The sequence below is a fragment of the Protomyctophum parallelum genome (genome assembly GCF_964188405.1).
Source record: "Protomyctophum parallelum genome assembly, chromosome: 1".
Taxonomy (NCBI): Eukaryota; Metazoa; Chordata; class Actinopteri; order Myctophiformes; family Myctophidae; genus Protomyctophum; species Protomyctophum parallelum.
This window is the reverse complement of record NC_139697.1, coordinates 15,987,075-16,001,316: the sequence shown is the minus strand read 5'-3', so window position 1 is coordinate 16,001,316 and position 14,242 is coordinate 15,987,075. Positions and strand designations below refer to the sequence as shown.

The following is a 14,242-nucleotide window of genomic DNA, read 5'->3' as shown; positions in this document are numbered from 1 at the left end:
ACTATTCATTCATTGATTCACTCGTATCCAAATCCATTTGAAAAAAAGCTCACTGATCAGGTCAAATAGGCCTATTGATATGCGATTAAAATGTGATTAATTGAGATTAATTAATCACAAATCCTCCAATTAATTAGATGTTTTTTTTTATGAAGTCCCAACCCATTCTTTATAGATCTAGCTTCAAATAAAAAATCGAAAAAAGGTTAAATGTGTCAGATCGCAGCGTATCATATCGTATCGCATCGCATCGAATCGCATCGAATCGCCTCAAATTCCACAAAATCGAAATCGCATCGAATTCCATTTCGAATTGAATTCGAATCGTTCTGGGTATAAATGTATCGTCTCTGAATCGCATCGTAGCCCATGCATATCGATACGTATCGAATCGTCTTGTAAAGGAGAGATGCACACCCCTAGTAAATGGTGCATTTATATAGCGCCTTTATCCAAGGCGCTTTACATAGATTGTGCATTACAGTGCATTACATTCACCCATTCACACACACATTCATACACCGATTGCGGCGGAAGCCATGCAAGGTACCAACCAGCACATTGGGAGCAATTAGGGGTTCAGTGTCTTGCCCAAGGACACTTCGACATGTAGACAGGAGGAGCCGGGATTCGAACCGCCGACCCATGGATCATTGGACGACCTGCTCTACCTCTTGACTTGCTCTACCTCTTGAGCCACAGTCGCCCCATATGTGAGGGTACATACCCTAGGGGACACGGGGAGAACATGCAAACTCCACACATAAAGGCCCTTTCGCCAACCCAATCGGCCGTTAGCCCGTAGCACTTGCCGTAGCACTTGCCCTAGCCTCGACGACCTTACAGGCGTATGCATAGGCTCAACTTGTGTAACTTAGAAAGCATTTTATGTAGACATAGCAGCACTCTATAGTGTATACTCTGTGAGGTCTGTGTGGTCATCAACAGGCGGGACACGGTATTGCAGCACTTCAAAAACGCTGGTTTATTTTCAATCCCATAAATCATAGCAGTATTTCATACAAATTATTCACAAACACTTAGAAAACCCCACGTGGGTTTTCTGGTATTTATATTCCAATACAGTAGGGTTGTTTGTCAGGCTTCTTCCACAGCCTGGAGGTGGACGAGAAAGAGAATATTAGTTTCAACTCAGGTTATATAGTCTCTTGTCGTCCTTCTCCTCACTGGAGAACTCTTTATAATAAGAAACAATAATAATAATAATAGATGACGGCGGAGTCTTGCTTCGTGACGTCGTCAGTATTTAGCCTTTACTGTAGAGGATCTTCTCCCATAGCGGGGGTTCAGCTCCAAAAGAGCGCAAGTCTTCAAGCCGATCCTGCGTCTATAATGAGTGTCTGTTTGCTAGACAGGCCTCAATGCAATGTCTCAGAATTATATAAAGAATAATAAGTTTCTCTCCGACCTTATTGTCTGTAGTTTCCTCGTCCTCGTCGCTGTGGCGGGGTAGCCTCCTTCCCGCAGCACGGTCCGTGGAAACTGGACTCCTCTTCTGATTATCTGTGGTTCTCAATATTATATAAAGAATTAATATGTTTCTTCCCGACCTCACAGTCTGTAGTTCTCACGTCGCCGTCTGTGGCGGGGCTGGCTTCTTCCCGTAGCCCGATACGTGAGAGCTGGAACTCAGTGTTATAGAAAGAATTAGAGGTTTCTTTCCGACCTCACAGTCTGTAGTTCTCACGTCGCCGTCTGTGGCGGGGCTGGCTTCTTCCCGTAGCCCGATACGTGAGAACTGGAACTCAATGTTATAGAAAGACTTAATATGTTTCTTTCCAACCTCAATCTCTGTGGTTCTCACGTCGCCGTCGCGGGCGGGGCTGGCTTCGTCCCTGAGCCCTATACATGAGAACCGGAACGCCTGTTCCTACATTTCCTCGATACGGTCCCGCGGATTCTGTCCCTGGGACATAACCCTGGACCGATCCTGCATGTCCTTCATCCAGTCCCGTGGGTTGTGTCCCTCGGACATAACCCCGGACGGGTCCTATAAAGCCTGTGACGAGAGGAGAGTGACAGTTTAAGACATGCAGAGCCATACACATGAGCGTGCGTGTTTGGTGGAAGTGTGTGTGTGTCTGCTTACCCCCCGACGGCGTGCTTGTGCGTGCCTCCTTGAGCGTGTGTGAACCAGCTGCTGTCAGACGCACTACTCAGTCTCCCTTTTATCTGACGGGTGTGGCCGCTTGCTGATTTGGGTGCGGTCCGTCAATCAGCTCAATCTGGCGGAGGAGGGCGTTCCTAACGGCCCCGAGGCGTCTTCTGTCTGACAGCGTGCCTGGTTGCCCTGGCAACGCACTTACCATCGCGGGGGTCGCTCACCAGACCCCACACACTCCCCCCCTAAGATCCTTGCCGAGGCGAGGAGCTTTATCTTCTTCCTCTTCCTCTTCTTCTTCTTCCTCATGCATTCCCTCACTGGGTCCTCTCTCCCTGGGTCCTCTCGTTGGGTTCTCTCTCTGGGTCCTCTCACTGGGTCCCCTCACCGGGTCCTCTCACTGGGTCCCCTCACTGGGTCCCCTTGTAAAAAAAAAAAACGGTTGTCGGCCTTCGCTGGTTCACACGGTTGTGGGGCAGGCGTGCACTGCTACTTTCTTCGCGTCGGGGGGCAAGGCTCTCATGCCGTGGTCGACCTGGGCTGCTCTTCACCAGGGCGTTTTAAGGCTGCTGCTTGATCTCTGGTGGGCGGTGGTTAGGACCTTTGTACCCACATTCTCCACCATATGTGAGGTCTGTGTGGTCATCAACAGGCGGGACACGGTATTGCAGCACTTCAAAAACGCTGGTTTATTTTCAATCCCATAAATCATAGCAGTATTTCATACAAATTATTCACAAACACTTAGAAAACCCCACGTGGGTTTTCTGGTATTTATATTCCAATACAGTAGGGTTGTTTGTCAGGCTTCTTCCACAGCCTGGAGGTGGACGAGAAAGAGAATATTAGTTTCAACTCAGGTTATATAGTCTCTTGTCGTCCTTCTCCTCACTGGAGAACTCTTTATAATAAGAAACAATAATAATAATAATAGATGACGGCGGAGTCTTGCTTCGTGACGTCGTCAGTATTTAGCCTTTACTGTAGAGGATCTTCTCCCATAGCGGGGGTTCAGCTCCAAAAGAGCGCAAGTCTTCAAGCCGATCCTGCGTCTATAATGAGTGTCTGTTTGCTAGACAGGCCTCAATGCAATGTCTCAGAATTATATAAAGAATAATAAGTTTCTCTCCGACCTTATTGTCTGTAGTTTCCTCGTCCTCGTCGCTGTGGCGGGGTAGCCTCCTTCCCGCAGCACGGTCCGTGGAAACTGGACTCCTCTTCTGATTATCTGTGGTTCTCAATATTATATAAAGAATTAATATGTTTCTTCCCGACCTCACAGTCTGTAGTTCTCACGTCGCCGTCTGTGGCGGGGCTGGCTTCTTCCCGTAGCCCGATACGTGAGAGCTGGAACTCAGTGTTATAGAAAGAATTAGAGGTTTCTTTCCGACCTCACAGTCTGTAGTTCTCACGTCGCCGTCTGTGGCGGGGCTGGCTTCTTCCCGTAGCCCGATACGTGAGAACTGGAACTCAATGTTATAGAAAGACTTAATATGTTTCTTTCCAACCTCAATCTCTGTGGTTCTCACGTCGCCGTCGCGGGCGGGGCTGGCTTCGTCCCTGAGCCCTATACATGAGAACCGGAACGCCTGTTCCTACATTTCCTCGATACGGTCCCGCGGATTCTGTCCCTGGGACATAACCCTGGACCGATCCTGCATGTCCTTCATCCAGTCCCGTGGGTTGTGTCCCTCGGACATAACCCCGGACGGGTCCTATAAAGCCTGTGACGAGAGGAGAGTGACAGTTTAAGACATGCAGAGCCATACACATGAGCGTGCGTGTTTGGTGGAAGTGTGTGTGTGTCTGCTTACCCCCCGACGGCGTGCTTGTGCGTGCCTCCTTGAGCGTGTGTGAACCAGCCGCTGTCAGACGCACTACTCAGTCTCCCTTTTATCTGACGGGTGTGGCCGCTTGCTGATTTGGGTGCGGTCCGTCAATCAGCTCAATCTGGCGGAGGAGGGCGTTCCTAACGGCCCCGAGGCGTCTTCTGTCTGACAGCGTGCCTGGTTGCCCTGGCAACGCACTTACCATCGCGGGGGTCGCTCACCAGACCCCACAACTCATAGATATTCCACTATTAGGTCCTTAGTTTACGTATAATTACCATGTTTTTGTTCTTGCTTACTGTAAATCGCTCTGGATTAAGAGCTCTTGTAAATTGTATCAAACGTAGCAGATCTAGAAAAAGCTTGTCTGCTGTTTCTGAACTTGAATCCTGAAAAGTAACAGTCTTGGACATATGAGGTTTCCACACGACAGAAACGATATATCTCGAGTCATGTATGGCATCACATCTCTCCTCTCTACGCCCTTGGTTTTCCTATCTCTCTGCAAATAAAGCAATACACGGCCCACAAATGTTTGTTTTTGTGTGTGAATAAAACATAATTCTGTCCCGTCTTCTTGTTGTCAAGATAACCTTGCACAGAGTTGTTGCTAAACCAAAAAAGAAATAGACCTCCGCCCAATTAGCTCAAAAAGTACACATTTCAGCACCTGCATGATAGACAAGACAAGGACGTTATGGAACTGCAGACAGAAAGATTCAGGCATGCAAACAGGCCCAGGGTGAAAAAGGTGACAGTGTGCCGGGCCAGGCGCTGTGCCGCGAGTAGCATTGCGGCTAGGTGTGTGTGTGTGTGTTCGTACTTTCTCACCAAGGTCTCCTGAGGGTGAACTAGTAATCCTGTGAGCTGCCAGAGGCTTACTGTACTCTTGACTGCTGTTTGTTTGTATATACCGATAATACGTACAGTATGCGTTTACGTGTGTGTGTGTGTGTGTGTGTGTGTGTGTGCAGAAACAGCTTGTTCTGTAGTTTGCTGTCTAAGTCCAGGGGGCTTCAGTTTATTTGTGTGTTTGTTTCTTTCAGCACCTATTGATTATTGATTGACTGTATTGATCGGGCCATATGCCGGCGCATGTCGTTGGCACACAGGTGTCTTTGTCTTGAATCAGGACAATGCAACAAAATTAACATGCGCGCATATCACATCTGTGTGTGTGTGTGTGTGTGTGTGTGTGTGTGTGTGCACACGCGCGCACGTGTGCATGGTCCAAATCATTAACAGGACACCACAGGTAGTGACGAGTGGTGGAAAGTAACTAAGTACATTTACTCAAGTAATGTACTTCGTATTTTCAATGTTCAGAACTTACTCCACTACATGTATTTGAAAACGTTTGATTATTAATTATTTATTAAAGAAAACATACATTAACCGCTTCAGCCCTATATACATTTCGGCCATTTGAAAATAGCAGATCTACAAGCTCACAATGCGTGGGATGCGCCACATTGTGAGTACATTGTGAGTACTTTCCGCTTTTGTGTCTCTACATTGCAGTATTGATTACTATAACTTCAGTAAAAATGAAATGAGTACTTTTCCCCAGTGAGATAAGATCTAAAATGGAAGCACGCACATCTCCGAAAAGGTTGGCAGGTGCTGAACAAAAAATAATTACATACAGAAAGAAGGTAGGATGTCCGCACACCGTTCCTTAAGCTCCCAGTAGTCCCAGTAGTAAGGATAGATTAAAATATGATTCCTGATGAAGACTTGATAGGGTCAAAACGTTGAACCTATCCATTAGGGATGCACCGAAAGGGAAATTCTTGGCCGAAACCGAATACCGAATATAGGAAACAGTTGGCCGAAAACCGAATACCGAATAGCCGAATACAGCTTTGTTGTAAAGCTACCTGATTATGGCAAAAGACATGATTATGGATTTTCATAATCGATTCATCGGGCGATTATTTAAACGATTAATCGGATTATGGCACCTTTTTTGCAATTACCTTTAAAAAAAATGCTTCAAGTTATTGTAGGCATGTTGTAACTAACAATAAAGACAATAAAAATGAATACTCCTTCAAAATTAATATTTTACCCCATTTTTAATAAAAAAAAAAATTCATTGCCATTCCTTGTACTTGTAATGATACTGTAATCTGTAATGTTGACTGTGTATAGCTGACTGTCTTTCTTCCCATTTCTATCTCTGGGACCCCAATTTAGTTTTATTTCTATTGTAAAAATCAATGTAAATTTTGAGAGTGTATTTGGTTCCATTTTTGCACTCTGTTACAGACCCCCACTTGGTTTACTTCCTAACTATCTATAATTTAGCTGGAACTCCCACTATGAGAACCACTGTCCTACACAGTGTGTGGGCATGCACACGCACGCACAAACACGCACAAACACGCACAAACACACACACACACACACACAATAGCATGCTAGCTGATAGGGGAAAACGTTCTTATTTAGCAGCCATATTAGCATGTTCTCTAGGCTCTAGTATCACATATTGCCAAAGTTAAACAGCACTGAACAACTGATCATTGTTAAGCAAAACGTTCACGGACGTTCTGCTTCTGCTTTTGCCCTGCCTGTGCCCACTTCAATGCGCTGCCGAGATTACACACAGGTGGAACAAATTTGAGGAGCTAACGAGCAAGCTACTGCTAGTGTTCGTCGTAGCCTGCCTGCAAACTCACAGATTCAGACATTGGGGAGCATTTTTTGTCATACGACAAAAGAATAGACAGTGGCGGTGCTCACAAATACCATGTTTTGGGACCTGTTGATGAGCTCGCAGATTTCGCGGAGCGCATCGCAGCCACAGCACAGAGCAACTTGACGCTGTGTGTGTGTGTGTAGGTGCATCCCTACTATCCATAATAAACTACTGGGAACTTAGCCCATTCTGTACGGGAATCCCTTTTGCTGTTTTGAGCATTATGTTACACTTTGGCTATTGAAAAATAGCAGATCTACAAACTCATAGCTTGCCTTGTAGGTCTGCTATTTTTGAAAAATTGTGAAAATGTGGCACAAATCTTTGAATATATATTCTTTCAGAACGTTTTGAACTTAAATCTTTGCTTCTGGGGGGTCCCTGGAACAACATATTTTCAGATGGGGGTCGGCGGCCAATTACACATAATTTTTGGGGTCCTTGACATGAATATTGAGCACCACTGATACAGAAACACAAGGTTTTTCAGAAAACTGTCCTGATTTAGAAGACATTTTTAAAATGTCGACGTCAGGGCTAAATGCAGGGTTAAGAACGGTGTGCGGACATCCTATCTTCTTACGTTTCCGCAGTACCACTGCCTAACAACCACGTCCACAATACATCCCTGGCACGCCTCGGTTCAGTCGAGTCAACCATCCCTCGCGCCCTTTTGCACGTGAGGAGGGTTCCACTACATGACTCACAGCGCACGCCACAAGGCCATCGCTGTTTCTGTCTGCCTGCCACGTCTCCCCTCACAGCATGTGTCCCGGTATCGTTGTTGTTGTCATCATGCCGTGCCAAACACCCCGTCTGTCATCGTACCCCTGCGGCGGGAGGCGCGCTATAGACAAACTCTTGCCCCGTCATCGTTTGAAAGTGACAGGTGTTTAAGAAACAACACGAACCGCACCGTGGAAAGCGCGGTTGGGGGGATGGAGAGAGAGAGAGCGAGAGAGCGAGAGCGAGAGTGAGGAAGGCAGAGCGAGGAAAGGACAGGTGAAAGAGGATGATGAGTTGAGTGAAACAGAGTGGTGTGTTTACGTTGTGACAGGGCTCGCCCTCCCAGATAGATAGATAGATAGATAGATAGATAGATAGATAGATAGATAGATAGATAGATAGATAGATCAGTGCTTCATAATAAAGTGTATTACTACGTCTCATCATTAGAAAAACAAGACAAAAATAGTCAACAGTACAAAGCCAAACAAAAAAAAGTGTCCATGGTCAGTGCAAGAAAGCGTGTCATGTGAAGAAAACAGCACAAGATACACTCAGAAATGTCTTAAATGTCTTAAGAGGTCAGAGTCATGACTCATGATCCTCCCAAAGGTCCCCCGACTGATAGGAGACTTTCATATCCCAGCCACAATATATATCTATCTATCTATCTATAAATAAAGTTACTACTACATCGTCACATGAAGGCATCACAAATCACAGATCTACAAGCGTCTCTCAAGTCTCAGCACACCGAAACAAATGAGACAAAGCAAATGCAAGCTGGTGTTGGAATACATAAATGATTGAATGCTGTTCACATTTGGGCCTGTGATATTTGTGATTACGAAGCCTTAAAGCCAAGCTGAAAAATGTATTCCATTCATGATGTTCCAAATGTTCGATGCCAACAACAAATTCTTTGCGGGAACCCCTTTTGGTGTTAGCATTATGTTATGCTTTAGCTATTGAAAAATAGCAGATCTACAAGCTCATAGCGCGCCTAGGTCTGCTATTTTTGGAAAAAAAAGGATGTAGAAGACATTTTCAAAATGGGTTAAATCGTCAATCGCAATTACTTTGTTGTGTGACGATTAATAAATCAGCAACTTAAAAATTGTAGTCGTGGCAGACCACTGCTCCTGATAGATAGGATGGACACACACACACACACACACACACACACACACACACACACACACACACACACACACACACAGTGCACAAGTAAAAGGGGACTCATTATCATTCCGTCTCTGATTTATGGTGAAATCCCACCCTGTCCGTCCAGGGTCAGGGTTTTGGGGTCATCGCCGTAAAGAGATCCATTTTCTCTCCCTCTATTTTTGAACCAGGACTACAAGAACTTGTTTTTCGAGGGATTGTTAGACAGATAAAAACATTGAACCTTATTTGGATAGATAGTGTGTAGAGCGCTGGTTCCTGAACTGGGGGGGGGGTCGGAAGCCCAGATGATTAGCATAAAAACCTTATGACAGGGATGGGCAACTGGCGGCCCCCCACCTTCGCTTAATGCGGCCAGTATATATTTCTTATTTCAGCTGTTAAAAAGTATTCCAAACAACATGCAAACATGACCCGCTTTGATTACTTCAGCCTATAGATCTAAATGAGTAGTATTACAATGTTAGTCCGTCTTATGTCCAATGTATTTGCATTTTGTTCATAAAGTCAACATAACTATAACTAAATGCATTTGAAATTATATAAAAACGGTTACTTTTAAGGATACCAATTCCAAAATAGCCACAAAAAAAAAAAATCAGGATTTAAATTCAAATATAGCAAAAAGAGATCATGGTGGCTCTCCCTAGTGATGTCACTGTGTAGGTGCCACTCACTTTGGAGACAGGTACACAGTATGAAGGTTACTGAAGGTCACTGGTGCATTTGACCGTCTTTATTTCAGGCTCGTTTGCATAGACCTGGCTGCCTGTTTCTCTCTCTCTCCCTCTCGCAAACCCTGGAGGCAGAGTGATTCACAGTGGACTGAACTCTGTGTGTAGTACCGAGGAGGGTTCATTTGAATAATCTACCGCCTGCTGAGCAGCGGTCACACTCACAGCATGCTGCGCATAAACACACCTGACACACAACAACACCCACAGGGGTCAACAGCGCGCGCACACACAACACACACCACACACACACACACACACACACACACACACACACACACACACACACACACACACACACACACACACACACACACACACACACACACACACACACACACACACACACACACACACACACACACACACACACACACACACACGTTTAAGTCCCTGCAGCGTGGGGGGGCTTTGATCCTCAAAGGGAGTTTGTTGTTCCACAACTTCAGGTCCAGGAAACACGGTCAGAAGACAGTTTCCTGAAAAACCTACCTTTCTATGATAGAAACATAGTTTTTTTTCTTCAGAAAACGGTTCTGTTCTCATTCTCTTCTCGGTGATCAGAGCAGTAGAAGGAGAACTTTCTCATGCATGTTTGTTGGAAAATTGGATGCTACCAGATCACAGTTGTTCCCCCTAGTTTGTATATATGGCTCTCAGTGTAGGAGTGTGAGCGCACACGCACGCGCACACACACAGTCTTGAGCCCGTATGCACATATGTATGGAAGTACGGCACGTGCACACACTCCCCTATGGCGACACATACATTAATGCCGCTTATTTAAGTGTTATGATTAATAATGAATAGGCTTTACACCCTCGGCTAAACTTACGCAGCCCTAAATGTGAGTGTGTATGTTTGAAATGGCCTTGTTCCTCTGAGGATGTCTCTGATGAGTTATGTTTTAAGCATGCATGCATTCTGCCTTCCCATAGTTCAACACGCGGACACTCCAAGCCCAGTAGGAACTCACATATACTGATGAGGACACCCACACATAATATATATATATATATCGTTGCTGTCAGGCAGATTCAAACTTTTTGCAGTAAATCTTTTTCGTAAATTAACGCCCTACTTGATCACTACAACGTCACGCAAAAAGCATCAAAAGTAGCAGGTCTACAAGCGGCGTGAAGCGGCACGTTTTGAGCTTGTAGATCCGCTACTTACTCAATGTTTTCTTTGGAATTCTGAAAAGAAACGTTTTTTTTTGGGGTGTTATGAAGTTTGAACCCCATGCTGGCCACAGAGACGATATATCATTTAAAAGTGCCTCAAAAAGTTTATCCTTATTAATTCCACCAGAACTTCAAAGCCGTTCAGAGAGAACAGCTTTCGTTAGAAGGTTGAGACGTTCTTTGAGTTTGGAGTATGATGAAATATTTCAGCAATGTTTTACTTCACTTATGGACTGGTGTATTACCCAAATCACTAGAACAGCCTCTCTCTTTGAACCACTTCTGAAACTGTGGTAGTCCACACTGGAGATATTGAGAAATGAGATATGTATTTCCCCCGTAATTAACTAGGGCTGTGAATCTCCTGCTATCTCACGATTCGATTCAGATTCTTGGGCTCGCAATTTGATTAACTATAGACCTGTACGTGCACGTCGGCCACCGGCTTAGTTGAGAACTTTGCAACTTGGGAACCTAATAATACCCGTTGTCAACTTGTCACAGCACCCGTTTTAACTATCCGTCTGTGTGTGTCCCACATGGAGATCTCTGTATCTGTCTGTCTGTGTCCCACATGGAGATCTCCGTATCTGTCTGTCTGTCTGTGTCCCACATGGAGATCTCTGTATCTGCCTGTCTGTCTGTGTCCCACATGGAGATCTCTGTATCCGTCTGTCTGCCTGTGTCTGTCTGAAGAGTGCAAACTGACTGTGAAAAGTGGCATGGTTGAGTTATCAATTTGCAGGTGTGGGGTTGCCATGGCAATCAATTGGCTGAGGCAGAGGCTGGACATTGCACAGGTGAGAGGATTTAGGCTGATTAGGCCCACTGACCAGAGCCTGGCCAGAGCCTTTTGTGGTGGTTAAAGGAAAGGAAAGGTACTATGTTTACCCAGGGTAACTGGACTAAGCTCAATAACTTGTTTACAGCCAGGCCCTGCTCATAGAACATTTCATGGTAGGGGTTCAATGCCTTGTTCAAGGGCACTTCAGCGATGGTAATTTTAACGTGCCGGTCCGGGGATACGAACTAGCGACCTTCACGATATCAAGACCGCTCCGTAAACCGTTCGGCCACCACTGCCCCTCTGGAGAACTGTGGGTCCGACCGACTCGATACGGCAGCATGCCACTATGAGCTTGTAGATCTGCTATTTTTCAATAGCTAAATTATAACATAATGTTTAAAACACCAAAATGCTTTAATCCATGCTCTATCGTCCAGCCCTGGTCTGTCTGTACATTTCCAGAATGACAGGAATGCAGTGCATGCAGTGTGGGGACGACACCGCACCGCGCCGCGCCGACACAAACCACCAAAGACACACTTTATGAAGCGTGACCGCCGGGGACCGCCACCGAGCACTTCCAAAACGTGTCCAAACTAAAAAGTGAGACACCGCCGTAAAAAAGTAATGCAGCCTGAAAGCCCCTCGTGAAAAGCATGAACCTGCTTCCATAGAGCAGACGTGCCCTCTGTTGTTGTGCAGGACACACACACACACACACACACACACACACACACAGCTTCTCTTGTGTGCATGTGTGAATTAACCTTTTGACTCAGTCTGTCAGACAAGAGTCAAAAGGTTATATTTTTGTAGGCATCCGCAGAAACGTGACTTTTGCGTACGCCCGAGCCATACTGATTTGTTCATATCGGTCTGCCAATTTGGCCCGTCAAAGAGATATGTGCATAATACTAAACCAGCTGTTGCCAACTTAGTATGCTGGTCAAACAGAGGGTTTGTTGTCTCACTGGAAACACTCTGCTACACCATAGTGGGTCTCAGAGTGTGGGTTCCAAATGGACCTGTACGGGTGTGTAACCAAAACGATGTGTAACCAAGTCAGGGTCCATTTGGTTATCGGGGTCCTTGAAATTAAAATCACACCCGTGTGAACTGAGTGGTGCAACTCCCCCCTCCTCTCCTCTCTCTCATTAGCAGGCAACAGTGCAGCACTAATGCTATCTCTCTCTCTCTCTGTTTCTGGCACAACATCGCCCCTACTGGTACGGTAGTCATAGTCGTACTGGTGCTCATGAACCAACACATACATAGGCACACACATAGGTGAACACGGACATTGCTGTTCTTTGGAGTGGTTGCACCACTCAAAAAGTTTGATTACCAGGAACAGAGCCTAAATCAGTCTCATCAGTATAGCACATGTGAAGGAAGTCTGGAAGAGGCCTGGTTAGTGGGGCGTATTCCCATTTTTCATAATTCCGACGGCACAAGTGCAATGCAGATACACACATGTACCCACGCACACACATGTGCGCGCTCAAACACAGACACACAACAGTTTAAGCTTCCCGTCTCATCATGCCAACTATAGAGTCACAGCTCTATCTCTCAGGAGGAGAGGATAGGAGAGGAGAGGAGATGAGGGGAGGGGAGGGGAGGGGAGGGGAGGGGAGGGGAGGGGAGGGGAGGCTAATCTCTTCACCCAGCCTCTGGCGCTGAACAGCTCTCTGGCTGACATGATGCAAGGGGGGGGGGGGGGGGGGTCAGCATTCCTCCTCTTATCTCCAGTAGTGGAAAGTAACAGAGTACATGTAGTCAAATACCGTACTCGAGGTACTTTTACTAGTGCTGCACGATTCTTGCTCAAATGTGAATCTCCACAAGAATTGAGATTATACGATTCTCACACAATTCTCATTTTGTTTCCATGGAAACATTTACCGTCTTTAGTCTGTATAGTTGCTGAACAATTATTACATTCAGAATGCTGCATGGTTCTTGCAAAAGAGTTAGAAATAAGATTGCATCATTGCATAGGTGTCTGAATCTAGATCGCAATCTATTTTTGATTAATCATGCAGACTTTTACTTGAGTATTTTCATTCTTTGATGCTTTACTCTAACTTGACACAAATTTGGCCGCAGACCCCCATCTGAAAATGTTTTGTGCCAGGAACCCCCCCCCCCCCATCTGAAAACGTTTAGTGCCAGGGACCCCCCCCATCTGAAAATGTTTTGTGCCAGGGACCCCTCCATCTGAAAACGTTTAGTGCCAGGGACCCCTCCATCTGAAAATGTTTTGTGCCGGGGACCCCACCATCTGAAAATGTTTTGTGCCAGGGACCCCCCCATCTGAAAATGTTTAGTGCCAGGGACCCCTCCATCTGAAAATGTTTAGTGCCAGGGACCCCTCCATCTGAAAATGTTTTGTGCAAGGGACCCCTCCATCTGAAAATGTTTTGTGCAAGGGACCCCTCCATCTGAAAATGTTTTGTGCAAGGGACCCCTCCATCTGAAAATGTTTTGTGCAAGGGACCCCTCCATCTGAAAATGTTTAGTGCCAGGGACCCCCCCATCTGAAAATGTTTAGTGCCAGGGACCCCTCCATCTGAAAATGTTTTGTGCCAGGGACCCCTCCATCTGAAAATGTTTAGTGCCAGGGACCCCTCCATCTGAAAATGTTTTGTGCAAGGGACCCCTCCATCTGAAAATGTTTTGTGCAAGGGACCCCTCCATCTGAAAATGTTTAGTGCCAGGGACCCCCCCATCTGAAAATGTTTAGTGCCAGGGACCCCTCCATCTGAAAATGTTTAGTGCCAGGGACCCCTCCATCTGAAAATGTTTAGTGCAAGGGACCCCTCCATCTGAAAATGTTTAGTGCCAGGGACCCCCCCATCTGAAAATGTTTAGTGCCAGGGACCCCTCCATCTGAAAATGTTTAGTGCCAGGGACCCCTCCATCTGAAAATGTTTTGTGCAAGGGACCCCTCCATCTGAAAATGTTTAGT

General features: G+C 45.9%; 1 protein-coding gene across 1 annotated transcript in view; it reads right to left on the bottom strand.

Moving 5' to 3' along the window:
• Window positions 1-3,414: 3,414 nt before the first annotated feature.
• The window catches only part of LOC310860329 (uncharacterized protein), a gene marked incomplete at its 3' end in the record, with an annotated part of 38,574 nt that continues 27,746 nt past the window's right edge, over window positions 3,415-14,242 (bottom strand). The window contains exons 5-6 of the mRNA XM_083767187.1: window positions 3,735-3,837; window positions 3,415-3,689 (exon numbers count right to left, since the gene is read on the bottom strand). Coding sequence (XP_083623313.1) covers window positions 3,415-3,689; window positions 3,735-3,837 — 378 coding nt within the window. The remainder of the gene's footprint in view (window positions 3,690-3,734; window positions 3,838-14,242) is intronic.